Genomic DNA, 27283 nt, shown 5'->3' with positions numbered 1-27283 from the left:
TCTGCAAAGGGCCCCATCAAAAGCTGTTTATTCCATTTCACTTTTCCCATTTTCTGTGCAAGCTAAATGACATGTAGCATGCTGGTGTTAGTGGCAGCATACTTGTCTGTGATCATGCACTTCCCTTCTTAATTTTATGGGGCAGGGTGGGAAACATGTCTTACTGCCTCCCTGAGTTGCTGGTCAGTACTGAATCACCTTGTTCCCTTGCAGTTAGATAAAAACATAAAAACCAGAAAGGCTGCAGCAGAATTCTTTTTCTGCTTGCTTTTAAAGGCGACTTTTTATCCATTCCTTCTTTTCAAACATTCTCCTACGCTCCTGACTCATTAACATGAGGAAAGAAGGAAGATGCTAAAAATGTAATCTAGTGCAGTCTTACAGTCCTGGTGACTTGACTAGTGAGCGGAGATGATAATTTCTTTCTGCGCTTGCTTACCTTCTGTAGTATTCTTTCTGAGAGAAATAGATAGCTATTACTTGTAAAAGTAAATGTCTAAATATTTCCTATTTTAGGAGCAGTGCAGTGTCTAATTACTGCATTATATGATTACTCATTTACTGAAAACAATAATTTTCTTACAGGTCTATTCACATGCTCAATTCTTCATTTGTATAGAAGTTAGATTCTTCTGTTGCAAGTTAACTGCTGCCAATATGAGAGCATTAAAAGTTGTACTTCTCCTTTAGGTTGAAGCATGTCAGGGAGATTTAAGTACACTGGCAAACGTGGTGACTTCATTAGCAAATCTCAGCAAATGCAAAGACATGTCACAAAGCAGTACAGAGCTATCTATGATTGAGAGTTTAAGTAATGGAGATGCATCATTGTCTGAACTGCAGCAAGAAGAACAAGCTAGTAGTGATGTTACAAGGTAAGGCGTGTTACACTTGAAAGTAGTATTCTTTTCAAGAAGGGAAGGTCTCTGTCAATTCAGACCATTAATTAAATTATCACAGTGTAGGAGACTTATTTGTATTAAAAATAATGGTAATAGCAGCCAAAGCTCATGTAGAACATAAATCTTGCAAGATTTTTTCAAGTGAAATCATAAGGAAGTTCCATTTGAGAAATAAATACTTGTAGTTGTTTGTACTTTAAACAAATTTCAATGTCAATATTACAGCTGATTTTCTTATTTTTGGTTGGACTTCATAACGTGAGTGAGATCTTGTACTAACTATAGTCTTAGTACTTTCTGTCATCCTGGAAAACTCTTTCTTAGAGTTCTCATCTGTGCAAGTAGTTTAATGCCTGTAACTATTAATCTCCTTAAAAGCTTGAAAAGCATTTGCCTTCTACACAGGAGAAGTCATAGAATTCTCACCGTCAATACAATACAAGTACATTCATTGATTATCTTACAGACTTGTGTCTTGCACTGGTTTTAACTGAGCCATTTTGGTGAGCATATGTGTAAGATATTCTGTGTAGCACGTGTTCAGTTATTCTGTTGATCATTATTGTGTTCTTCCTCGGTTGTCATCTTGCACAAGCTTCTGTCAATACACAGCAGTATTGCTTTATATGCCATCTACCTTGTACACGCTGTTTTGAAAATGCATATATGGAGTAAATCCATCAAGGAAGAAGATTAGTATATAGTGAAGTAGTCTGTGCTGACTGAAATACAGGATTTCCCTTATGGTGTTTACTGCTTTGTGTAATTGCAAGCAGAATGTATTTTTTCTGCTCATTTCTTTATATGCTGCTTAGAAAGTCAGTGTGACTTTATATAGGTGCTGATTTGGGCCTTTGCTGTGTCCTTTCAGGTAAAGAATACAAGAATATACTGGTAAAAAGTATCATTGTACATGCTGATAAACTTCATTCAATACTAGGGCTGTTCAAAAAGATGCAGTAATGTTTAATTTCTTTATTTCTTGGCACTTTCAGATGCTTGCTTTTGCAAGATCCAGTGTTTCCACTCAGTTTTAAAAATCTGCCTATGAAAAGGCATCAAGTTCTCTCAGCCAGAGAGCCTGGAAGAGCTCTGACTGTGCTTAATGCATACTCTTGGCCAGTAGCTTACCTAACAGATCTCCAGTGGAGAGGTTCAAGTTAAGTATTCTTGTGAAAGGGAAGTTGTTACTGAAACTAAAATTTTTATCTAAATCTTCCATTTCCTTGCCAGGCCCTATGCCAGCTTGATCTAGCAGACACAGATGCTTACTGAAGAAAAAAGAGTTTAAGGGATTTCAGGAAGCAAGTTATATCCATCCATGTCTTTCGTGTATTTTAGTATATTCCATTTCTTGCAGCTACAGTAGTTAAGCTTTCACTTTTGCTGACACAAATTTACTATACAACTTTGCTGTGAGCATTCCGCTGCTTTTATATTATAATGTTGTATGCCTTGTTCTCCAATGGCTTCATGATCTATTTCCATTTTTTGGTTTATCAGCAGTCCTATATATCTGTTAGTGACTAAGCCTGACAAAAAGAGAACTAAAGTTGTTTCTAGCGAAACATGGTATCGATACCATGTATTTTAATGTTGATTATACCTTTTTTTCTTCACTTTGTGGGCTAGGTTTTCATAGCTTCCAGGCAAGCTTTTGTTCTTGAGTCTCTTTTTCCTTGGTGTTTTACTTTGAAATCATTGCTCATGTTGGGGCTTCGTGTGTGAAAAGGGCCCACAGTGCTGAGCCATGAGGAAGCAAAGCTTCCACTGACTTCTGCTGGCTTACTCCTGCCGTTTTGTGAGATGGGAGGGAGAAGATTTCTTTGAAAGCAAACATCCAAGAGTAAGTTGGAAACTTAAGTATCATGGGCAGACATGGTTAGCCAGGGTACCTGCCCACCCTATTTAAAAAGGACTTTTCAGCCTATACTAGATCCAGGATTGTGACAGGTGCATATGACATTTACCTTCTGGGGAAAGGAGAGAGGTCATTCCTCTCTTATATTCCTGTCCCTGCTACATGGAGAGCCCTGCGCAGATCCTGTTTTCCTAAGAAGCAGCTGCCGCTGAGCACTGGCTTTGCCTATTCTGCTTAAGGCTGCCAAGAGTGAGCCACACAGGACCTGAAACTCAAATCTCCTAGTAGGAGTCAAATAAGTCCTTCTAGACTTTACCCTTTATGCCTATGTTCCGTATACCAGAGACAGAAGACATCTCAGGCATATCTGTGTAGTCCACTTGTGCATGCCCCGGTCACCCTCACGTGTACACATCAAAGCGTATAGGCTATTACAGGACCAGAAACCAGTTCATTTACCATCTCAAACTGAGGCAGCGTCAACAGCTCTTTTACAGTGCTGTTTCCTTTGGTTGTAAATACTTATGTCAATAGCAAACATTTAGATTTTTTTTTAGCATGTTAATGAATTTAGATAGCTAGAGAGTGTGTGGGAAGAGAAGGAAGCAAAGTCCTACTCCAGTCTTTGGTGTTAAATCTGTGATTTTAGATTCTGTGGTAATAAGCGTATGTCTCTAAATTGAGAATCGGCTATATATACAAGCCGGTAATCAGCTTTTGTAAAGTTTTCAGACCTCAGTGCGTAAGTTTTTCATGCAACGCTATATACAAATGATACTGCTCTCAGGATATGTCATCTGTCTGTAGGCAGTGATGAAGTCTGTATATTTTTGATTGAAGATGTATCAGTTGTGATTCTCAGGTGTATTTGTGAACAGAAAAACAACAGATCTGTTATCAAGCGGCAAAAGTAATGTATCTGTGCTTGTCCATGGTAATGTTTGTGCATGTGACAGGAGTCACTGCCGTACATCAAAGGCTACTAAGGATAGTACTGAAAGCATGAGTGCTTTCTCTTACATATTTTGAAACAATCTTTTCAAGTTAAGTTGAATAACCTAACCGCTACTTACTACTATAACATATAACATATAAACTTACTCTGTGCTTCATAGCAGCAAAAATTCTTAAAATTTATACATGCATTAAGTTGCTTTAACAGCAGTCTGATGATCATGTCCTCAAAACGCTCATGCCAGCACTCTCAGTAAACATCACTAAAGAGATCTTCAAAGGCAAACTGTGATTCAGCAGCACAATCAGTATGTCAAAACTGTGAATTTGTTGGCAACTAGTGTGAACAGGATCCGCTGCTAATTTTGGTTTCAGAGCCGCTGTAAGTTGGAGTTTTCAGGGATTTTGTTTGGAGTGCCAGGAGAAGCATGCTACTGACTTATTTTCCAAATCTAGTTCTTTGAAACAGACATCTAAATACGGGTTTTAGACATGCACAGGTTCCCCCAAAACTGAAACAGTCTCTAAAATGAAATTTTCTTTTCTTTTTTGTTTGTTTGCTTGCTTGTTGTGATCTTACAGGGCATTTGATACTCTTGCAAAAGCATTAAATCCAGGAGAGAGTGCAGCATGCCAGAACTCTGAAAGTATTGAAGCCAGTGTACAGCTGATCGGTGGAGAAACAAGCATGAATATCGTTGAAATAGAGGGGCCACTACTCAGTGATGCACATGTAGCATTCAGGGTACTTAATATTTTTTTACCGTTGACTTTATAACCATTTTAACATAGTAATATAAAATCATGATCTGATTAAATCTTGGTGTGAATTTCTTAGAACAGCAGCTGTTTGTTCAGGTATTGGCATTAATTTCTGATGAATGCACTGCTTTTGTTCACTGGTTAACTGTTTGGGAAAATGTACAGCTCTTTATGGTTTAGCTGCACTATTTATTTTATATCTTCTTACCTTAAAAATACTAGGTAGTCCATGCAAAAGGATTTACGTAGACAAGTGTCACATGAAGCAGAGTCAGCATCCACATTCTTACTTGTTAACAGGTGTATCTGATACAATCTGCAACTGGATTTTGAGGCTCTTAAGTGTATTTCTCAGTTTCTCCTTTGTGTATATACCCTATTTTAGTATGGTATTAATTGACTTTCATCATTAAGGGAAAATACAGTTTCTTTGTTAGTGAGTTGGATATTTTCTGGCTTTATTTAACATTTCGTGAGTCTGCAGATACTCTTCTGTCCACTTTTTTCATCTAATTATTATTCATGGATAAATCAAAAAGTGCGCTTATCTGAAAATTTCTTCAGTACCAGGCATTTTATGAAACATTGCCCCTCTCATCAGCATGTGTTTTGATCACTCAAATAAACATCTCACTAATGCAGATGTCAGGGTTTTTTTAAAAATGTGTAAGCCAAACCATTATATTAAGAAGTATTAATTTCTGAACATAAAATTACAATACTATAATTAGCACTTTCTTCACATATGCAGGTAACACCACTGGTTTTACTCATGTACGTTGAGAAAGGTAGAGCTGGTCCTTTCTGATGTATATTGATTATATTTTTAGGACTTGGGAGCGGCTGTATGTTAGGCATTTTACTAACATATCAAAAGATTTTTTATGTGTTTATTTGTAAAACATTAATTGAAAGTACAAATAAAGACGTTTTGTGAAACAGAATTCACATATGGACACTCTCCCCAGGAACTGTGGTAACTCTAATTTTTCAGGCTGTTTATTCCACTCCTCTTGGGGAAGTTTTAGAAAGTAATGATGCCTCTGCATTTGTGTATTTTATATATTTTTATATATAGAAATGTAAGCAACTTCATTCTAATTGTAATGATTCTTCTAAAACTTTTATTCTTAGAGAATGTCTCAAAAGTTGAGTTTTATTTGGGATTTTCCATCTCCAGGTGTCTCAGACATTAATATTTATCCAAGATTCAGGTTTTTTTGCCTTTTTTGTTGCTTTATGGTTACTATAGGGTATAACAGTATGGCTAATAATAGAAAAGGCAGTAATTCAATTTTATTTCAGGATTATGTCATAGTTATTTAGAAAAAACAATTTTTCTTCTTCACTTAAAAGAAACTGTAAGACTGATTTTTTTGCTTACCATGTTTTCTATGAAGAAAGTAAAATAACTGACTTGCAGGGGGTTTTTTTCCTTGTGTTTTCGGTTGCCAGCTCACCATGCCTTCTCCTATGCCTGAATATCTTAATGTTCACTATATCTGCGAGTCTGCCTCCAGGTTGCTTTTCTTGTCCATGCACTGGGCACGTTCCATTCCATCTTTCCAAGCTTTAGGGTAAGTGTTCAGTTACTCTATTCATTCATGTTGCGAATACACACTTTATCTTTTTTATTTTCACTGTCTTCTTCAGGGGCATTTTAAAATATAAATCTACTTAATAAAACTGTTTTATAGGCCTTCATCATGAATGTAAATTTTCTGAATCAAAACTACTCCCGACTTCAGTCCAATTCAGGTACCTTTGGTTTTGAAGGAAAAAGGAGTAGTAGATTGATGCACACTGGTACTCCTTTAATAAATTTTTAGTAAATAGGACTTCCTATCATTTTTGTTTAATAGCTACATCCCAAACTAGGTTGCTTATCAGGCAGTCACCAAAATACACTCCTCTCTGGATCCCCCAATACTGTTATCTTTATAGGTGAATTAGTAGTAATAATTTTGCCTTTAATAACCTACTTGAAGAAAATGGTTAGCTAGGTTCAGCAAGCATTCAGGGTGAAGTAGTTTTTAATTTCAAAGGATTTTCCAAAAACAAGGGGTTGCTGTAACCAGAAAGTAATTCTTACTCCTCTTTCTACAGCTGGTATAACATCCTGCTTTTCCAGCAGAATTCAGTGTATCACTTAAAATTCTTAAGCTAAATGTAGTAGTCCGTTGCTGATCATCATGAGAAAACATCTCAAAGCAGCACAAGGAAAAGTGATTTATGTTATTTTCAGAAGTAATTCTATGAAGGCACATCAAACATAAAGATACTGTATCACCTGTGACACAAATAGAGTATAAATTATAATTGTCTGTTCTCATCTACAGTGTTTTTCCTCAATTCAGTATCAAAATAGTGTATGACTGCAGAAAAGAGAGTTCCTTTTTTGAAGAAAAAGGACTGTCCCCTTTTCCAAGAAGACTGTCGAAAGCAGGATGATCTGTGATTACCATTTGTGTTTACTTAGATGTTTAAGCCAAATGATTCTACATTGTTTAAGGAAAGACACTATATTGTGTGTAATTGAAGGCTGTGTTTTGGAGAAGGAAAAAGTAGAATTCTGTGAACAGTAGCAAGGGTAAAAAATACCAAATAAATATGTTTTATTTTTGTAGAAACTGTTGTACTGCAGAATTTCAACAAAATATTTAGTAAAGTATCATAGTACATTGTATCATACATTTTTTAAAGGTTTATGTGACAGAGACACTGCAAGTTAGTGTTAGAACAACAAATGGGAATGTTTTTTTAAAGACAAAATGTAAAGAAGAGCAGTATCTCCAAAAAGATTTAACAAGATATGCTTATAGAAAATCAGCATATTTTTTAATATGTTACTTCCCAATATATTTTTCTGTTTGAATAAATAAAATGGAGCAGAAGGCTGTCTTAAGTGTTAATATTCACCTGTCTTAGCATTTACAGTCGCAGTCAAGACAGTATATTTAAACACCATTTAACATAAATATACAGTTTTCCTTTTGAAGAGCTTAAAATACTAACTTTTTTCAAGTGGAGGTTTATTTGAAATTAACGCAGCTTTTTTAGTTTGAGCACATTATGTACTGTGATTTTCACTTCTAGAAGGGTGACTCAACGCACTTTTGAAAGGAAGATAAATTCATGGTACTAGTAATTGAGATGAGTTGACAAGCCAAAACAAAACCATAGTAATGGGTTTGTAAGGAAGAGAGATAATTGTATCCAGGTGGTTCCCTCCTCAGGCAATATTTTCCTTAGTTGCAGCAAGATAGTTGGCTTTGGCATACTGATGTAGTTAGTGATACCAGATTATTGCTTAGTTCATTTTCCTGCAGCAAGATAGTTGGCTTTGGCATACTGATGTAGTTAGTGATACCAGATTATTGCTTAGTTCATTTTCCTGCATGAGGACCTTTGTAGGCAAGAGAGATGAACAAACGTTCATCAGGTTGGTTATAGCCTCTTAGCTTTTTGAGGCTGCCAGTTCTGGTCCAAGTTTGATCAGCCATGAGGGTACCACCCTAGATGATACATTTATGTACACCCATACCAGCTGAGTAGCCAGCGCACCCTATTTTCACTGTTCCTTAGCATAGTCCTTTTGACAGGAGATAAAGTGGATGTGACAAATATGTGTAGAAGCTGAATGTACAGTATCGTGTCTACTATAACGAACACTTGATCATAGTAAAAAACAGTGCCCTGGGTAAACTCTCTACAATCCAAGGACAAGCCTACATTAATCTTTTATTTGGCATATTAGCATTGCAGTAAATCATCAGAAATGTTCTTGAAGATTACACCTTGTAAAAATCCATTCCATTGTATTTTTGTAGTTGAAATCCTAGCTTTAATATGCTTTTCTTCTCTGATAGGTCTTGTGCTTCTTTTAAATTCCCATTATTTATATTTACTGGCTAAAACTGTGAAACATGGTACCTGAATTTTGACTCCTCACTGGTAGGATTTCTGTTTTTTAAGGTACTGAGCTCTTGTTAAGCTCTACAAGTTAGAGATGCTTGGCAGTACTGTAAGTTAGGTTACTAATATGGGAGTGTCTGAATATGCATTGGTGTACCTAATTTTAAGCTTCAGCATTTGAAAAAAAAAATACTGACTACACATGCAACTTAATTTAAGGACTAATTCTTACAACAAAGAAATCCTCGTGACTTCTATTTATACTTCGAAGTCTGTATTTCAAACCTTATTCCAAACATGAAGGGGATACAGAAAACAGCATTCAGGAAGCTCAGGAACTTGATCTCACCTGTTCCGTTTTGCTTGTATTTTTAATTAAAAAATACCAACCTGCCAAATTTTAAGTAAATAAAAACACCTTTGAGTCTGTCCTCCATCCACGACAGAAGAACAGTGCAAATTTTTTTTGCATGTAAATGTTATTCAAAACCCAGTGTAAATCCTAAGAAAACTAGCTTGATGGAATATGCCTGAACAGTTGTCATTTACTGTAACTTCAGCTTGCTTTTGTGATAGAAGTCTATCATCATTAAAACAAAAATTAAATGTCACTCTAAACCAGGTATTTTAATCCTAGCATGCAAATAAAAATAATTTTGATTCAGGGCTTCGTTTTGGCACTGATTGCAATGGTTGAATTAGAATAATGTTTTATGAAGTGTTCTTCAAATTAAAGAAAACATGTGAATGCAAATGGCTGGTTTTATTAAGTGAAATTGTTTTATTTTTTTAATAGACAGGATAACAGCATATCTTTAGTGAAAGCCTGCTGGAATGAACTTTTTACACTTGGTCTTGCACAATGTTCACAAGTTATGAATGTGGCAACTATATTAAGTGCATTTGTTAATCACCTTCATGGCAGTTTACAGCAAGGTAAGGTGTATACTGTGCATATTGCCAGACTTGGGGAATTACTTCATGGATTTTATGTTTTGCACTGTGCAGGAGCTTCTTACTTATCCTTTGGTTGTTAATAAAAATTTATTATTTATAGAATTCCATGGTTAGTATCGAATACTAAAATAATACTAGACAATACAGTTCACAGAATGGAATTTTTTAGCAATTTCGTAGAAGTCAGCTATGCTAGTACTTACCCCCAAATTAATGGGTAGTTTTATTTTTTTCTTTTTTTATCTAATACAGGTTAACATTTACTGGGGTTGTTTTTATTGTGGGCCTGTGTAGTGTCCAATAGTGTTCTGCTGTTCCGTTAATATCATAAACTCAAATCAGGAATATTTCAGACAGCATCAACATGAAGAACACAAGTGTACTGTGAATATGATTCCTCTGTATTGAGGGTATAAATTAAAGAATGACCCACTTGTCCTTGATGTTCATAGCTGTGAAACAAAGCAGCCAAATGCCAACTTGGTGATATATTTCCTTCACGTAACTTGGCTTTTTACTTCTTTATACTAGATTTAGACTACACGTAAGTCTTCAACAGACCTTCACTAAGCATACTTTGTTCCTTATGTACCTTACTAATCCTATGCCCTGCATCTTGTGCGTATTTTTCATTCAGATGAAAGAGATGTCAGTTGGCCTTTTCTTTCATTTACTTAACAGTGAAGGAAATGTTCTTCTGAGTGGTAGGGGAGTCTTCTAGCTAATCCTCTTTGTGTGCTTGTGAACACTCACAAGGTTGTCAGCACTAAAAGCTAACCAATCAAAACCAGTATAGTCTCCATCTGTTTGTAGTCTTAACACATTTTTAATAAGCTAGATGCACATACAAAAATCTTAGCTTTTTCAGGCTTAACTAGATTTTTGGGTTATTTGCTGTTACGTGTATGAAAATTCACTGTTGTTAATGTTATGCAAAAACAGATTGGTAAGCTGTGGAAAAGCAGCCCACCAGACTATACATTTTTCCTCTCCTTTTATGATGAGGGAATTAAAGAATTATTTCTGAAGGATTTCATGAGTTAAAAATCCACAACATCCTCCTGTAAATAACAGTAGTTAAAGATAAAAAAAGGTAAAAACAGCTAAAGATACTAACAAATCTGTGAATGTCTTTAGGGATACAGATGGAATTTGGGAACTTTACTTTGGTCTCTCTTAATTTTTAGGCATCTTCACCAAAAAGGGTATGATGGTAATAATTAATCATGGGTTTATCGTTGCTACAAATATATATATATTTTGCCATTTAATTTAGGAATTCAGTCTGCATGCAAAAATAAAAAAATTATAACCACTGCCTTGCATTTGTATGGTATGCCAGCTGCAGCATCTCCAAGAGATGACAGGTTTGTGGAACCTGCGGACCGTAGCTTGATGGTTTGTGGAGGGAATGGCATTTTCAGGCTGCTTAGCTATTGCTGAGCCAAGGGGAACAGCTCTGTACCAGCCACAGTCCCCTAGGTGCACATCAGGAAGGATATACAGAACACCTTCTTTTTCAGCAGTGGCACGGTCTTTAACTGACTAAAATAAGCTATGAAACTGCATACTAACGTGCCTCATGGCACCTGACCCTGAGGTGTAGAGCGCAGATCTGCAGTAGCAGTAGTGTATTTTTTACTTGCGAGTAGTCTTTCCCTTCCTTGATCAAGCTCTAGTGCACTCTTGATTACTGGGAGCTTTAGTGGCAGGAAGAGACCTACTTGTACAATGTGAGGGGGAAAAAAAGATTGTTATAGTCCGTAATTGTTGGTGTCAAGAGTATTCATACCTAGTGTGTGAGTTTGTAGATGACGTGAATTTCCCACTGTTTGAATCTACTACGATCATTATTTTTAACAGTGTGGCATGACCACATTTTTCACACGTGTATTGACTTGGGGTTTTTATATTTATGTGTGTGTTGACTTAGATAAGCTGCCAACAGACAGAGGAAAACTAGTAATGGAGCATATCTTCAAACTGCAAGAGTTCTGTAACAGCATGGTTAAGCTTTGCCTAGATGGATATGAATATGCATATTTGAAAGCAATCGTCCTCTTCAGTCCTGGTATGTAATTATTCCAAATGTAAAACATTAATCTATGGTATATTTTGTAATATAACTTCTGTCTGTTTTACTTTATGCAGTTACTATCATATATAGAATTACAGCGTCACTTATTGGGGAATCTTGGAAGGTGTGAAATGAGGACTGGAGGAAGAGGAGGGTTAATCTTTAATGTAAATGGTTGAATACTGCTTTGGAGACATAAGCTTTACTTTTGTCTCTGCCATTGATGTTTTTTAAAATTTTGCTTATTTATTGCTTTTAATTCTGTGCCTCCTTTCTGGGGTGCTTTTTCTGAGGACCTGCAGTTTAATTTTCAGAAGCGTTACTCTTTGACTTCCAGCTGAGATAAATTGAAATTAGGTGTTTAATGTACAAGAGACTATCTCTGGGCATTGATTCTCACATGCAAAATTACAGAAACTTACCACGTCACTTCACATATGTATTTTGAAAATAAATATTACACATTGCATTTCTGGTGAATGAACACCACAAACATTCCCTTATATTTCTGTCTTCTGAACAGTATTTGCCTAATTTACTCCAAGTAACATTAATGGACTTGCATTAGACAGTGAAGATAAGATAAAACGATTAATTTTTTTCCTTCTGGGACATTAATATGGAGGAAGAAGAGTCCTGTAGTCATGGTAGGTAGTGACCGAGTAGTTAGATTATGTAACACACATCTGGATGGTAGAAAAATAAAAAAAAAAATTTCTTCTTTTGATAATTAATTTATCAATTAACTCTTCACTAAAGGCATTTAGATATTATATCACTCTACTTCAGTTCTTAGATTCATCATTGAGAATTTAGGGATTTAATAAAAAACCAAAACCAAATCTTTTGATAAAAGAAAAATGTATAAACCTCAAGTACTTTCTGTATCTTCAGAAATTTTTCACTGTCACATTTAGAAAGTAAATCTTCAGTGACTCCGTTTTACATTAGAAAGTTTTAAAAGCATCAGTAGCTTCCTTAATCATCGTTGCTCTGCCTTTTTTAGACGCCAGTGTTCCATAAAAAAAGATAAGAGCAAATTTTAAAAAGCTGTCTGAATCTTGGTGACCTGCCCCCCATCAGTAGCGTAGGATATGGAGAACTGGGTATTTGGTTCTGTACATTTATTAGATCTGAGATGTTGTTTCTTTTTCCATTTAGTTGCAGTTCACCCTTTCACTGAAAAATTAGTTGAGGTGAAAAAATCTGGAACTTGGACACTTCCAAAATGTAAATCTTAAGTGGGTTTTCTTAGGTAGAGAGATAGAGAAATACAGAGATTGAGATGTAAAAGAATTGTGAGGCTCTTGCTTTGCAGTTTCCCTCGTATTTACATGATCATTTCCGTATGTAGTATCTACAAGGAGTATCTGTGTCTCCCAGTAGAAGTGCCAGCTTCAGCAGGAATTCCTGGTGTTAATCTTAAGCGCATAACAAAACCCTGCATACCTTCCATGGCTCTTTTGCTCTCCTCTCCCCTTTTCTTTTTTAATACTGCATTAATGGAAGACTTCTGAGAAGAAAGACGTTCTTGCGTAAGAGGCAGTATAAGTAGTGTCAGAACCCTTCAGGAAAGATGGTAAATTCCAGAGGATATTCTAGTGATACTCTCTTTTTTTTGTGGATTACCAAGGAAAATTGGATCCTGAGTATTTTCACTATAGACATAATCCTGCTGTCAGTCCTCATGACTAATAGAATCTTTCATGGTTTTATGTGTTGAATGTTTCTACAGTCCACTGAAAGACAGGAATGATTTCGGTGTTCTGGTAAGAAGTACCAAGCATAAGTTTAATTGCAATATTTAAGAGCGCTTGAAAATGTTCGCAATTTTTATTTTCTGCTGAGGACTGAATTGTTGCCCAGACTTTTCACTGTTATTTCAGAACAGGCAGAGACTTTCTGTAAGTGGAGGGTGGGATGGTGTCCGCTTGTTTAATTTTAGTAGATAATGCTTGCAGGAGATACTCTCGTTTAGGTACTCCTTTACCCCAAAATAGTTCCTTACCCCAAAATAGTCCTTTCATGGCGGACCTGTACTCAGAACTGGTACAAGTTGCTCCAGGAAAGAAACAAAATGATGGAAGAACACCTCAAGCCCATTTTTCTGGCACAGTGTCTGCTAGCATTTATGACAGAATCTGTTGGCCATTCTGACGAAGTCAGTCCTGGCAGACATCAGAAAATACTTCTCTAGGAACCTTACACTTGCAAAGCAATCTTTATGTATTTGTTTAGTATTTCCCCCCTTCTGATTAGATTTGACAACACAAAAGGTAGAAGGAAAAATACCTTTGGAAAAGACTATATCTAGTCACATGATTGAGATGAATTTTCTTTTATCTCACATGCTTTCAGGATCACATTCCTAATGAGGTGTAGCTGCTTTAATGGCAGTGTGTTGTCAATATTCTTGATCCTATGAGCCATATACCTGAAAGTCACGTTCAGTACCTTGAACAGAAGGGATTTTCTGGCGATGATTCACAGGCCAGAAATTCCAACTTCAAGGATTTTACTGCTGTACTATAGGATGGGGCTGGGCTGCACATGCAGCAGAGTCCTAAGGTAAGAACATGTGCTTTAGTAGGCTGTCTTCCATAGCTGGAGACTTGACAGTTACTGAAAATATCTGCCAGGGCAGCTGCTTGTCACAAGACAGCCTTGGGCAAAGAGTTGAGTGTAAGGGGAGTGCCTAGAAGGCTTTGCATCTTTATAAATGGCGCTTGTTACTAGCAGTGGTCTTCAAACTACTGTTTTCAGAAGTTGACTTCTAGCTGTCTTTCTGACATTGCTGTAAAAGAAGCATCATGAAGCCATACATATTGCATATCAACAGCTGTTGAAAATGTGTTGCTTCTTGAGAAACTTACTATCGTCTTGTCCTCTGCATGAATTTGAAATGCTTTCAGAATTACTGAATTAATACATAGGACAAAACATTTGTCTCTGAAATGATGCGTTAAGGAGAGTCCGTTGTATCACATAACTGCTAAATTGCTCTGAAAGCTTCTGTATCTGCAAAGCTAGACCAAAACCTCCTGGTTTTGTTGACAGAAGGCCATATATTTGGAGAGGAGGAGTGACTGTTGGAAATAATCTTTTATCTGACATAACTTGGCAGCTTATTTATGATATTTATGATCCCATTTCTGAAAAGTAAAATCTACATGATTTTTCATGCTACCTATGACAGCAAAATATTTACATTAAGATAGATGGATAATAAAAATTACAGATTATGTAAAGTGTTCAGAATTATTAAGTAGTAATTTCTAAATGTGACTTGACAGTTAGGTTAACATCCTTTCATTTTAGCAATGTTTAGATTTCAACTTGCTTAAATCACTGCTAAAAATTATGTTTAGCACATTTGAAAACATTGTACTAAACAGTTAAAAAATAATGATCTGCTACATATCTTCTGCAGGTTTTGGAAACAAATGGTTCGTAGGCTTTTAGTCTGCTTTTTCCACTGGTCTTCATTTTGTCCTTTCCACCCAAATGCTATTTGTGTATGCAATAGTCCAATAAATGTCAGTATATTGAAACAATGCTGTTCTACAGCTACACAGAGAACAGAGCTGTATCATCAAAATGCTGTAAGCATTGCAAGCACGGCATTTATTTCAACTCTTTAAAATGTTTGGTTGTATTTATAAAAAACTAAGTAAAACATAAACACAGAAGAAAATAAATATGAGGAGGTAAAGCAGTGTCCTCCACTAAAACTGTGAAGTTCCTGCAGCTACTAAATAATGATTTCTCTATGCTTAGTTAGATATTCTGTATGGATTTTAGTGCATCTTATATAGAACAGGTATAACAATGTAGAGTGGGGGGTTTGGGGGTTTTGGTTTTTTTTTTCAGATCACCCAGGTCTGGAAAACGTTGTGCAGATTGAGAAATTTCAAGAAAAGGCTTACATGGAGTTCCAAGACTATGTAACAAAAGTATACCCAGATGATACTTACAGGTCTGTAAACTTACATGCTTACTTGATTGATTCTTTTTTCAGAGCATCAGTGATACTGATTTGTACAGTATTTCTTGTAATAAATATGTACATTTTGTTTTTACCTCCTTAAAGGTAAGAAATTACCTTTAGAGCACTTGAAATGTTATGCATGTACTCGTACATATTGTGAGTATTATTTATCCACTTATTCATTGTTAATTTCCGAAGTGAAATAGTGGAAATAAATACTTTTAAATGTTTTCATTTTGAATTGCACCTGCTTGAAGTATTTCCTTTTTTAGTCTAAGTCCAAACATTATAAAGTCCATGAAATTGACAGGCATGTTCACATTTTTGGTACTGTTGAAGACATGACTGAACATAAATTTAATACTCTGCTGATTTAAATACTTAAGCCTTTCACGAACTAGGTATAGCGAATTTTGACCACTGTTGTCCCTTGTTAATTTTGTCTCTTCTCTTACTGATAACGTGATTGTGAATAACACAAAAATCTGTGACCACAAGTAACACCTTTTACCAAACTTACTTTCCAGACTGTCTAGACTTCTTCTTCGATTGCCTGCTCTTAGGCTGATGAGTGCTGCCATCACTGAAGAGCTATTCTTTGCCGGACTAATTGGAAATGTTCAGATTGATAGCATCATCCCATATATTTTGCGAATGGAGACAGCGGACTACAACTCTCAGATAATTGGTCATGGCGTATAAAAGTAGCAGCCAAGGATTCTGTACCATGGCAGTCATGGTGATGTAAATGCATACCCTGTCTCCAAGAGATGGCAATAAGCCTTCCCGTGCAGCTTTCCAAAGAAGGCTAATATTCCTCCTTTCCAGTGCACTTGGGAAACATGGTGGAGTGTGTATTAAGGAATATAGGATCGCTTCCTATTTTCCATCTGATCTTCAAGGACTTGTAAATTAACTTGGTGTCTGAAGAAAGTCAAGAATTGCCCATCCTATTTTTGTAGATAGATGAACTTGGAATATTTGCTTATGAAGTCCAGGCTTGTGAAGAAACTGAAGAAGCTTTGACTGAACTAAGGTATCTCAACTTAGTTTGGTGTTTTAGACAAATAAATTAACCTTCCTCTCTGAGTTGTGTTTTGCTGCTAGTTCTTTCTCACTGATCAAATAGAAAATACATGATCAAACCTCCTGAAAAGGCCAGTGTTTCCATGGAAACAAGACCGTTCTAATCAAACTTGGTTCTTCCTGTTGTTTTGAAGAGAGAGTTGTTTCTTGTTGGATTAAACACTGGACACCATTACGAGTTGTTTCTTGTTGGATTAAACACTGGACACCATTACAAGTGCAGGGAAAGTAGAGGAAGTTCACACTTTAAAATATTCTGATATGTTGATGCAGTTGATCAAACCCAGCAAAGGGTCAGTACTGACTGCTTTGTGGATACAGTGGAATTACTAAGAGAGACGTGTATACTGCAGGCATTCAAACACAGCATTGTCCTGGTTTTTCTGGTCTCGGAAGTTAAAGCTTTTTCACACTACCCTCTGTCTTTCATACTCAGTACACAGCAGTGCAGGCATTCTAGATGCCTCTTAACTTGTGTTCATGTCTAATTTTTTTTATTATTGTTAGCTTTTGGGGCTATGTAGTTCTCTTTTCCAACCAGTCTCGTACGATTATTTTTTAAATTTGAGTTTGTCAAATCCAGTGCCCCTCCCTGTGGGAGCATGGTCTCTACTGCTTTTCCTTTCCTTATTAGAAATGGGTCTAGATACTTCATATATGTTACCTGAATCATACTCCATAGCTCCATCTAAGGATGGGTTAAATGTTTTACTATCTTGAGGCATATGCCTCACTGACAAGTAATATGGACATGTGGTTGCTTCTTGCTTCCTTTTGCAACAGGAGGTCATACATCCCTAGCACATTTAATACCTGTTGCCTAAAATGAGAGAAGTATCCTTGTGAAAGTGGTGGTCTACCTCTGACACTAGCATTTAAGATTAACTAAATCTGAGATCAAGGCTGAGTTCTACTCATCATGAACCTTCTCTTTCTCTGGGAATGTTGGGTGAGGAAGAGCAAGCCTCACCCGGTCAAGAAACATTGTTGAAGCAGAAATTGCTTAGCCAGAAGATCAGCTTAAATGGGGGCCTTTGCCCACGCTGCAGTAGCAGCTCCAAGGCCACCTTAACACCAAGAGACTAATAGATGAGGCTTGGGTGAGTTCTGCAGTTTTTCTCAGCGCTTGAGGATCTCAACCACTCAAAAAGAATCTGAGAACTGCCTCTGACACTATTTCTGTGTACTTTTCAGTTCCACTAAGCTGCTTGGATCTTCCTCTACCCAAGCTCTGTGATCAGAGGCTGTACTACAGGATCAGTCATATCCAATACCGCAGACCAAAGCACGCAGTGCTGAGGGCCCCCAGTGGGACGGAACCAGCCCCCCTGCTCTGCCTTGGCACTTACTGACTTGCTGGAGGACAGCCCTTCATTGTTGGAGCTGGCCATGGCACCGAGCTCTTGCCACATTCCACCATTCGAAGGGCGCAGGATTCAAGCTTTTCATCTGTGTTCCCTGGATAGCAGTGTGAGAACTACTCTATCTCAGGAAATGCATATCTCATCAGCAGGGTTTATGGAAATAGGAAAGACAGTTGCTGCGAATATGCTGTGCCTGTTCTCTCCCCAGGGGTTAGAGGCCCATCTTGCTGTCTGCAGGACCAAGCTGCAGGTGGGAGGTGTCTCATTCTTCCATTCAGCTCTCCTTAGAGATTCTGACCCTGCTTTCTAGTCCACTGCTATCCTTAACCCACTCGTGCCCCTAACAGGCATGGGAAATTTACAATCCTCTGTGTTTAACTTTTTAAGAAAGCTGACAGCACGTTACTCCTGAGTATTTTGAAGGTGGTTTCCCAGGCATTCCAGTACTCCTGGGAGTTTAAATCCAGTATTCTCCATATTCATGTAACCCAGCTTATAGTAAGATGGAAATAAAAGCTTGTTTTCCTTCTAAACACAGTACATTGTACAAATTTCTCTCACATCCTTGCAGAAATCTTTTACTCCATAGCTTGAGCCTCAGGTGTGATATGCAGTTCTTTGTTTACAGCTGGCCAAAAGATTCAGCTGATGTAGCCTTCTGCATGCTACTGTCCAGCTTCAGAAACAGCTGAGGAAATACCAGTGTACTGTTTCTACAGACATAAATCTTTAGCGACTGAATCCCTCAGTTCATCCATCTTTACCACAGAACAGCCCTGGTTTGAAGTGACCTTGAAAGACCATCCAGTCCAACCTTCCATGGGAAGGGGAGCCTAGATGAGATTATCTAGCACCCTGTCCAATTGCATCTTGAAAATCTCCAGTGATGGGGACTCCACCACATCTCTGGAGAGGTTGCTGCAGTGATCGATTGTTCTCAGCATAAAAAACTTCTTTCTTATGTTGAGATTTCCAAGACTTTTCAAAGATTGTAGATGGTGGCCTAGCACCAATGTAAGCCACTTCTCTTTAATACCCTAGGGTGGATTTTCTTTACCCATGGATTTATGTGGGTTGAGCCCTTGCAAGAGGCTGCAGACCAGCCCTTCCTCCACTGCTGGTGGGTCGACACATGCATTGTCTTAGCTACTTGATCCTGTGGTCTGCAGTCCAGCTGCGCTGGTAAAGCCAGGGGCAAAGAAGATAACGAGAATCTCTGCCTTGTCAGCATCGTTCGTGAGGCCCTGTTAGGCAGTGGGTCTGTGTCTTCCCTGTGCTTCTGCTTACTGCTCATGTATCTGAAGAACACTTTCTTGTTGTTCTTGACATCTTTGGCCAATTTCAGTTCTAGCTCAGCTTTAACCTTCCTGACCATATTTCTGCCTGCCCTAGCAAGGTTCTTGTAGTTCTTGATGGGTACTTAGCCACCTTTCCATACCCAGTATGCTGCTTTTTTGTCCTCTTTTTTCTTTTTTGGGGTCTTATTTTGTCAGAGCACTCTTTTGGAGGAGATAGCCTCTGAACCTTGCTTTCTTTGGATTTTTGTTGTTGCTTCTTGTGCTCCAGTCTGTCTGAATACAAGTTAGCCTACTTCAGTAACGTGGGCTGCCATTACCACTGACTGCTGGGTCAAGGCTACTTTCTTAGATATGGTAACTCTGAAGCACAAGAACACTGGTCATGTGTTTCATATCAGGTTGTTTAAATTCAGGTGTTTGTGTATTGTGAGGGCCCAAAACCCCCATTTTGTCATCTTGGATACCTTCGATGATTTGGACCTCTGTAGAGCAAATGTGTATTGCTCTACAATTGCAGTACATTGCAATTGTACATCTGCATTGCAGTGAGCTCTGGCTACTGGTAAGTAACCTTTTTCTCCACAAAATTTTCTTAGATTTTTTCATAATAATACATTTTCATCAGAAGTATTGATTTATAGGTAGGGTGCAGCTCCTATATGCTGCCTGGCAAGTAATTTCTCTTCTCTTCGTGATGATCTAGTAGCTGGATCCCATACTGCAGGTTGTTGCATCAGTGTTATTGACCATACTCATCAAGGTTTTTCATTATTCATTTAAAAATAATTTCATTAATAATTCTTAAGCTATAAAGTCATGCTCTTGATAAGGAATGAGGCATAACTGGGTTTTCTCAGGAATGGGAGCTTTAAAACAGGGAAATTAATATGGGGATGGACATGGGTTTTCCTTGTTTCTGGAGTTAACGACTACAGTCATCTGAGAATAATGCAACAGCTCATGGAAAGGCTAAACAGTGAAGTTCTTGTTTGGTTGTTTCGGTTTATTTTTAGATAACTGCTGCTCATTTAAATGGAGCATATTAAGTTCCCTGCAATCCAGGCTCTTAGTGTTTCTAATAGCTATTTTTTATGATGACATGATCTCACATTACCACCTGTGTGATTTATTGTAATTTACAGTGTTGAGAATAAATGTTCTTTATTACTACTGGATGAAAGGCTGGCTGATATTAACTGGTTTCTTTTATACTGTTCAGTAACACTGTTAATCAGCTATATTGAAGCTCACTCTGCCATTATTTTTGTGACCTCTTCCTTTCACCTTTCATTTATTTTTCAATTTTTTGATCTTCAGCAGTCTGACAGTTTTCATAGTAATCAGGATTCAACAGAACTGTGGCATTACTAGCCAAAAAAAAAGAAGTCTGTTTGCTAATGAAAGGACAAAGTTTAGTTTCAACAGCTTTAAAATTTTCAATGTTAATAGCAAGAAAAATCATTTTAATATAAATCACGTGAAAGTAAAAATTTTGTACATTTTAGAATCCTGTCATTTAAAGATGGGAGCAATTTTACAAATATTAAGCTTACTAGTTGAAACATTTTTCATGGAAGTGTATGTTGTACATATATACGTGAGTTTAGGTTGCTTGTTTCATACTGCTAAACTTCCTGGTGCAAATAATTGTTATATTTTGCACTTTTTTCAAAAGTACATTCATTGAAATACCTTCTGCAGTTATGAACTTACTGGTCCATACATTTATTCTCTTTGTGTGATCTTCAGTGTCAGTGAAAGTCTGTTCATTTTGAAGTTGGTTTGTTCATTCTGTTCAGCCCCTGCGGTTTGCTAGTACATCAGTTTCAGTATTACAATGTCACCATAGTTGTCTTGCTGTTGTATAAAAATCACTGTAAATGTCTTGAAACCTGGCTAAATTGGTAAATTCTATTTTGGCTGTATTTTTTAAAATAAATTGTAACTTTCTCTTATAGAAAACAATTGCAATAACCTGTTACTTTGTTAGTGTTTTATATGGATTGACTTAGAGACCTAAACAAGTGTATATGATTACAAAGACTGTGGATCTTTCACACCTTCGTTACACAGTGTAGTATTGTCAATTATATTCAGTCTCTGGGATTTGTGATAGCTGCAGTATCTTGCTGTTTGGTACTCTCTGGTGCTATTAACCCTTTGTTTCCATGCTTACTATTTTCCAGCTTACAAATTCAAAAATGTAACAATTTATTGTAAAATTTAATTTACCATTTTTTTCTTTTTAAAACACTACATAGAAGTATGTATTGTAATGAACCTTGATCGCAGATCTTCATGTCATATAATGCAATAACTTACATTTTCTAGGTGGCTATTTGATTCATTATAGATGAGTTCTAGGTTGGAAGTTAAGAGTATGGTTGAACACAGTTTCTTTTCTTTTGAAAGAAATACAGACTTCAGATATTCAGGTTTAATTATCTCAGTTTTAAATATTACTGGATAAATAATGAATTTATTCATGTTTAAAATTGTGACATTATCACAAGTTTTGGTCTATTCCAGAATTGATTTCTCAGTGATAATTGGAAATGTGGTTTTTTTAGTCTTTGTCGTCTTCTGTTATAAATCAACATTATGTTTACATGAATGTGCAGATAACCCAGAACAGCATCCCAAATGAGAAATGAGCTACTATTCTTTCCATGTTTAAATTCTGAAATGTTTCTGGCATGAAGTAAATTAATTACCCACTGTCAAACTGCAGAGAAAATGTTTGTAAGGTACACTGGTAAAAGATAAAGTTTGGATGATGCAATGAGTTTACTCATTATGAGAGCTGGACACTGGTATTTAGAGTCTCTTCCCCATCACAACTTACTCCAGGCTTTCTCCTGCCTCTGTTTTAAAAACTTAACTTTGTCATTACTTAGAATCATAGTCTCACAGAGTGGTTTGGGTGGGAAGGGACCTTCAAAGGTCATCTAGTCCAAGCCTCCTGCCGTAAGCAGGGACGTCTTTCAGTAGATCAGGTTGCTCAGTCCTGTCCAATCTGACCTTGAACACACAGGGATGGGGCATCCACAACTTCTCTGGGCAACCTGTGCCAGTGTCCCACCACCCTCATCGTATAGAATTTATTCCTTATGTCCAATCTAAATCTACCCTCTTTGCCATTTAAAAGCATTGGCCCTTGTCCTGTCACTACAGGCCCTGCTAAGAAGTCTTTCTCCATCTTTATTATAAGCCATCTTTATTTATTGAAAGGTTGCAATAAGGTTTCTCTGGACCCTTCTCCAGGCTGAACAACCCCAACCAGCTCTCAGCCTTTCTTCATAGGAGTGGTGTTCCAGCCCTTCTGGCCATTTTTGTGGCTCCCTCTGGACTCCCTCTAACTCCTACACAGCCCTGTTCCACAATCAGATTCCTAATAAATTACTCTCTCTTTCAACAGCCTTTTTGTCACCTCTGAAGGGAAGAGGAATTACTGTGTAGAAAAAAAGTGCTCTTTGGGTGAAGGGCAAGAACTTGTCCGGGAACTCGCCACCTTTATTTCTCCATGGCATCTCCCTTTTCCCCTCTACTCAACAAACATCCTAGCGCCCAGTCTTGCCTCTCCTCCTCATACCTCTATCAAAAAACCCCAAAGAACATTTGTACTTCATCATATGAATCCACCTCTCATGAGCTCCTCTGCATTTCTTCATATGTGTACGAAGTCTTGCATCAATACATGCCTGTGAGCAGCCCTGCACAGCCGCCTCAGCCTTCACTTACCCTCTCAGCTCTCCAGTGTAAAGCCCAAATGCGCAACAGAATACAATTTTCTCCTGCGTGAATCTTTATCAGAAGTCAGGGTTGTGCATTCTGGCTTCAGTATAGGAACTGAGCGTGTCCTCCGAGTCACTGTGTTGGAGGTGAAAGCACATCATTTGGACCACTAGAGTATCTCTGTCTTCAAGTATCAGCATCTGGCTGCTACATTGTGTGTGGCTGTTGATACTGGCTGAACTAATGCATTTCCTGATTATTTTTAGTAACTGGATCTTGTAGTAATGCTGGCTCAAATATACTTTCAGGTTAACCGCGCTTGGATTAGGGGAAGGTGGGTGGGGTGCTAACGGGGACAGAAGAGTATCTGTGGCTTGTGTGGAAGGGTAGGGGAAAAGAGGGATAGCACAGAAGCAATGTTCTGAGGATGCTTTTAACTACACTTCTGTGGTGAGGTTGCCTGGGAGAGCAGAGAAACTAGATGGAGCTGGTCCATCATGGGTTCTTCTGCATTGCTACAGTACATTTCACTCAGCAGAACTGTCCACTGGACATCCAGAGGACCAAACCACCACGCTGTGAACCTCCTGGTAATACCAAATTCCTAAACAAGGAAGTTGGTTGGCAAGAGACTTATGAGCGGCCAACACTGTGGCTTCACTCCTGCAGGTTTCTGATGCCCTGCAGACCTGTAGTCTAATCCCTTCCAAGGAGCTGTTCATGAGGTGTCTAAGCTCCTTTTATGACAACTTCAATTCTGCTTCCTCTTAAAAGGGTTTTACTGGGGAGCAAACTGAGTAGCCACATACTCTGGCTAATGAAGGCTAGCCGTGGAACAACTGTAGAATGAGGTTTTCTTTCGCCCTGTAACCAGTGGAATTTTGCCATTGGGAAATGGAAGAAGGTGGAGTTACTGCTGGAGATGTAACCTTAACAGCTCCCACGAAATGCCAGGTGTTTTCTAAAAGTGCCAGTAAGTCTTTGATTCTGGGGGGTTTGAGTGTTTTGCTGTTGTCACAGAGGTATGTACATATTTTAATGTTTTTGAAAAATTATAGAATATGTATGGGTTTTAGTAACATTACACTTTAGTTCCAGGCTATGAAATTAACTTTTTACCTTTTAAAGCAATTGAACCCAAGTGACAAAAACTTGTTCATTGTGCATTTGGGAAATAATATGGATTATAGGACTGGGTAAAAAATCCATTAGTGAAAACATGAGAGTTTGCATTGTTTAGACTAAAGGGAGAGAAACTATGGGTAGAGACTGGACTTCAGTATTATGGGACACTGAGTCGTGAAGACTTGTGTTGTGGATTGGACTTTGCTTCTAGAACTCTGCAATTTTAGCAGGATGGGGCAGGAAGTGGTAACATTTTCAAAATCTACATAGTTTGGTGTTATTTGTTAGTCTCTCTTCTGTTGGATTTGTTTCTTATTTTAATTAGCAAAATGAATTCAGTTTAATGTTGCAAATGTATGTTCCACAATTACGAGCCATTGCAGAATAAATTTATATGACTTTCCAAACTAAGAATAGAAGGAGTGGCAGTGGAATAGACAAACATAATGAAAATAGTTCTTCTAAAGTAAAATGGAAATACTAAATTACTCTGTAGACTGGTTGATTTTTGCGCTGAGAATATATGAACTTAGGTTTTTCAAGAGTAACTGTACCACTGAATAAAGTTTTTTAAAGGAAAACTAAAATATGTGGGATTCAGTGAGGCTGTTGTGTGCTATCGAAGTCGAGGGATCCTTGTGAGTCATTCAGGAAATGGATGTTTGTCTTTGAAAAACATGTTCTTGTTTGTTACACTTTGAATCTGTATTGGAAAAGAAGCAACTAAAACATCTTGAGATTTGAGAGGAGGGGTTTAGGCCTGAAAGAGAGTTCTGTCATTAATTCTGTGCCATTTACTTGGACCACAGGAGAAAAACAAGGCAGCATTAAATGTGTTTAGTAAGTGTTCTTGAGGCAGCAAGGTTCAGTGTACTAACTTTTGGGGAGCAAAAGCAGCATCTAAGAGAGTCCTAAGTTTTTAAAACCGGGCATTAAAAGTTTCTGATGGGTACATGAGTTTTGTAAGTTACTTGAGTGACAAGACAGGACTTGATGTCTCCCAAAGATGCCCCAATAAATTCTTAGGAAGATGCTATACTTGTATTTGCACTCCACTGCATTTGACTGTGGCATTTGCACCAAGTTCAGGGATAATTTTGAACACAGTAGTAAGATTCTTTTTTTATGCTCAGTGACCAAACACATTAACCAGTTTACATAGATGTGATGGGACTTTATACAGTTATGAGGTAATAAAATTCTCAGTGGCAAATCTCACTTGACCAGATTACTGGAGAAAAATAGTACAAAGAAAAATCAAAATGTAATTCAAAGATCATGTAAAATGTTCCTGCTACTAAGAATGTATTTCTACAACATCTTCTGTAGGACCAAAGTCACATTAATAAGTTGATCTCTTCTTTCAGCTTTGTGTCACAATGTCCTATCCTCCACAGTGGTCTCAGTCTAAACTATGGTGCCACGTGGATCAGTGAAGTGTTCCAGATCATTTTAACCCTTGGGGGAAAAAACCAAACCAAAAGACATTTTATTTCACTGCCAGCAGAGGAATGCTCATGGACTTATACTCTCGATCAATGAAAATTATCCCAGTTACACGAATCAGGAATAGGTTTAGAAATTGGTTCAAGAGATGAATCTACCGATGTTTCAAATGTTGGTTGACCTAATTTAAACTACATATCTTTTGTATTTTACACTCCATTATCAGTAGTTTGTATCAAAATAATGGTTTCTGTGTATGAAGTTACAGACAACAAAACAAGTGAATTCTGACTGTAAATATTCCCCCCTTGTTTTCTGCCTGCTAACGTGCAATTATCTGAGCATGTTTTAATAATACATCAAATACATTTTCTAGGAGTTTGATTGTGAAAATGCAAATAACCTGCCACAAGTGTACTGAACCCTGAAACTTAACATCATAAAACAGATGCTGTGATTAGAGGACAGACCACTGAACCAGCAGGGCTTGTGTTTTATGTTTGAACACAAAATCACTTGTGTTCAAATTTAAAAATGTTGAATGGGAAACTTAGACCACTAGAATTTACATTGAAATGGGTATATATTTCCACACTGTAAACTTGGCTGACAGACCTTTTTCCCAGTCTCATTCTCCTTTCAGGTTCAACACCACCTACTTCATTTTTCACTTCAACTCCTGCTTTATCCCTTCTCGAAACCCCAGTTCCAACGGTGTCAGCACCCAGCAGTTTGTCCTCTCCGTGCTGGCTGACAGCCCGGCTCTGCTGATCGGCCAGTGATGGCTGCAACACTGGTGTGTTTACCAGGTGCTTTTCCAAGTCCTGCCTGCTCTGACAAGGTACTGTGGATATATTTTTGGCTGGCCTGTGTAGCCTTAGCCTTGTGAAGGTCAGTGAAGTAGTTTCTGCACCTTACCAGACCAGCCTTGCAGTGACAGCAGTAAAGTCAGCAACAGCAATAAAGTACTCCCAATGTCCACAGCAGGGTGATCAAAAGTATTTCAGAGAAGCAGGAGAAGGCAGTGGGACAAGACAGAGATGGCAGGCTGGATAGGTGGACAAGGTAAGACACATTTCTTAATAATCTGCCAGAGTTAGGAAAAAGCCAGGGACAGGCCAAACTATTAAGTTATTCTCTGACCATCACCCACAGTCTGCATGGGGTGAGATGTCACAGAATAAAATCATTTAGGTTGGAAAAGACCTCTAAGATCATTAAGTCCAACCATTAACCCAGGACTGCCACATCCACCACTAAACTATGTCCCTAAGTGCCACATCTATGTGTTATTTGAACACCTCCAGGGATGGTGACGCAGCCACCTCCCTGGGCAGCCTGCTCCAATGCTTGACAACCCCTTCAGTGAAGGAATTTTTCCTAATAGCCCATCTAAACCTGCCCAGGCACAACATGAGACCATTCCCTCTCGCCCTATTACTTGTTAAACGGAAGATGAGACCGACCCCCACCTGCCTACAACCTCCCTTCAGGTGGTTGTTGAGAGCGATAAGGTCCCCCCTGAGCCTCCTTTTCTCCAGCCTAAACAACCCCAGTTCCCTCAGCCGCTCCTCACGGGCCTCGTTCTCTAGACCCTTCCCCAGCTCCGTTGCCCGTCTCTGGACACGCTCCAGCACCTCAGTGTCCTTCTTGCAGTGAGGGGCCCAAAACTGAACACTGGATTTGAGGTGCGGCCTCACCAGTGCCCAGTACCGGGGGACAATCACTGCCCTGGTCCTGCTGGCCACACTGCTTCTGATACAAGCCTTGATCTAGGCAATTCTGGACGACTCATTCCCTGTCTTGGTAACTT

The 27283-nt window shown here is 38.0% G+C and overlaps 1 protein-coding gene across 6 annotated transcripts in view; it reads left to right on the top strand.

Moving 5' to 3' along the window:
* NR2C1 (nuclear receptor subfamily 2 group C member 1) overlaps positions 1-16505 on the top strand; it is a 44671-nt gene extending 28166 nt beyond the window's left edge. For all 6 annotated transcript variants that reach the window (XM_055710747.1, XM_055710745.1, XM_055710743.1 and 3 more), the window contains 7 exons: positions 691-875; positions 4300-4462; positions 5935-6056; positions 9191-9330; positions 11285-11422; positions 15299-15404; positions 15944-16505. In XM_055710747.1, coding sequence (XP_055566722.1) covers positions 691-875; positions 4300-4462; positions 5935-6056; positions 9191-9330; positions 11285-11422; positions 15299-15404; positions 15944-16118 — 1029 coding nt within the window. In that variant the 3' untranslated portion in view covers positions 16119-16505. The remainder of the gene's footprint in view (positions 1-690; positions 876-4299; positions 4463-5934; positions 6057-9190; positions 9331-11284; positions 11423-15298; positions 15405-15943) is intronic.
* Positions 16506-27283: the final 10778 nt, after the last annotated feature.

The sequence above is a fragment of the Falco cherrug genome, chromosome 5 (assembly GCF_023634085.1).
Source record: "Falco cherrug isolate bFalChe1 chromosome 5, bFalChe1.pri, whole genome shotgun sequence".
Classification (NCBI taxonomy): Eukaryota; Metazoa; Chordata; class Aves; order Falconiformes; family Falconidae; genus Falco; species Falco cherrug.
This window is presented reverse-complemented; position numbering and strand designations above follow the sequence as displayed.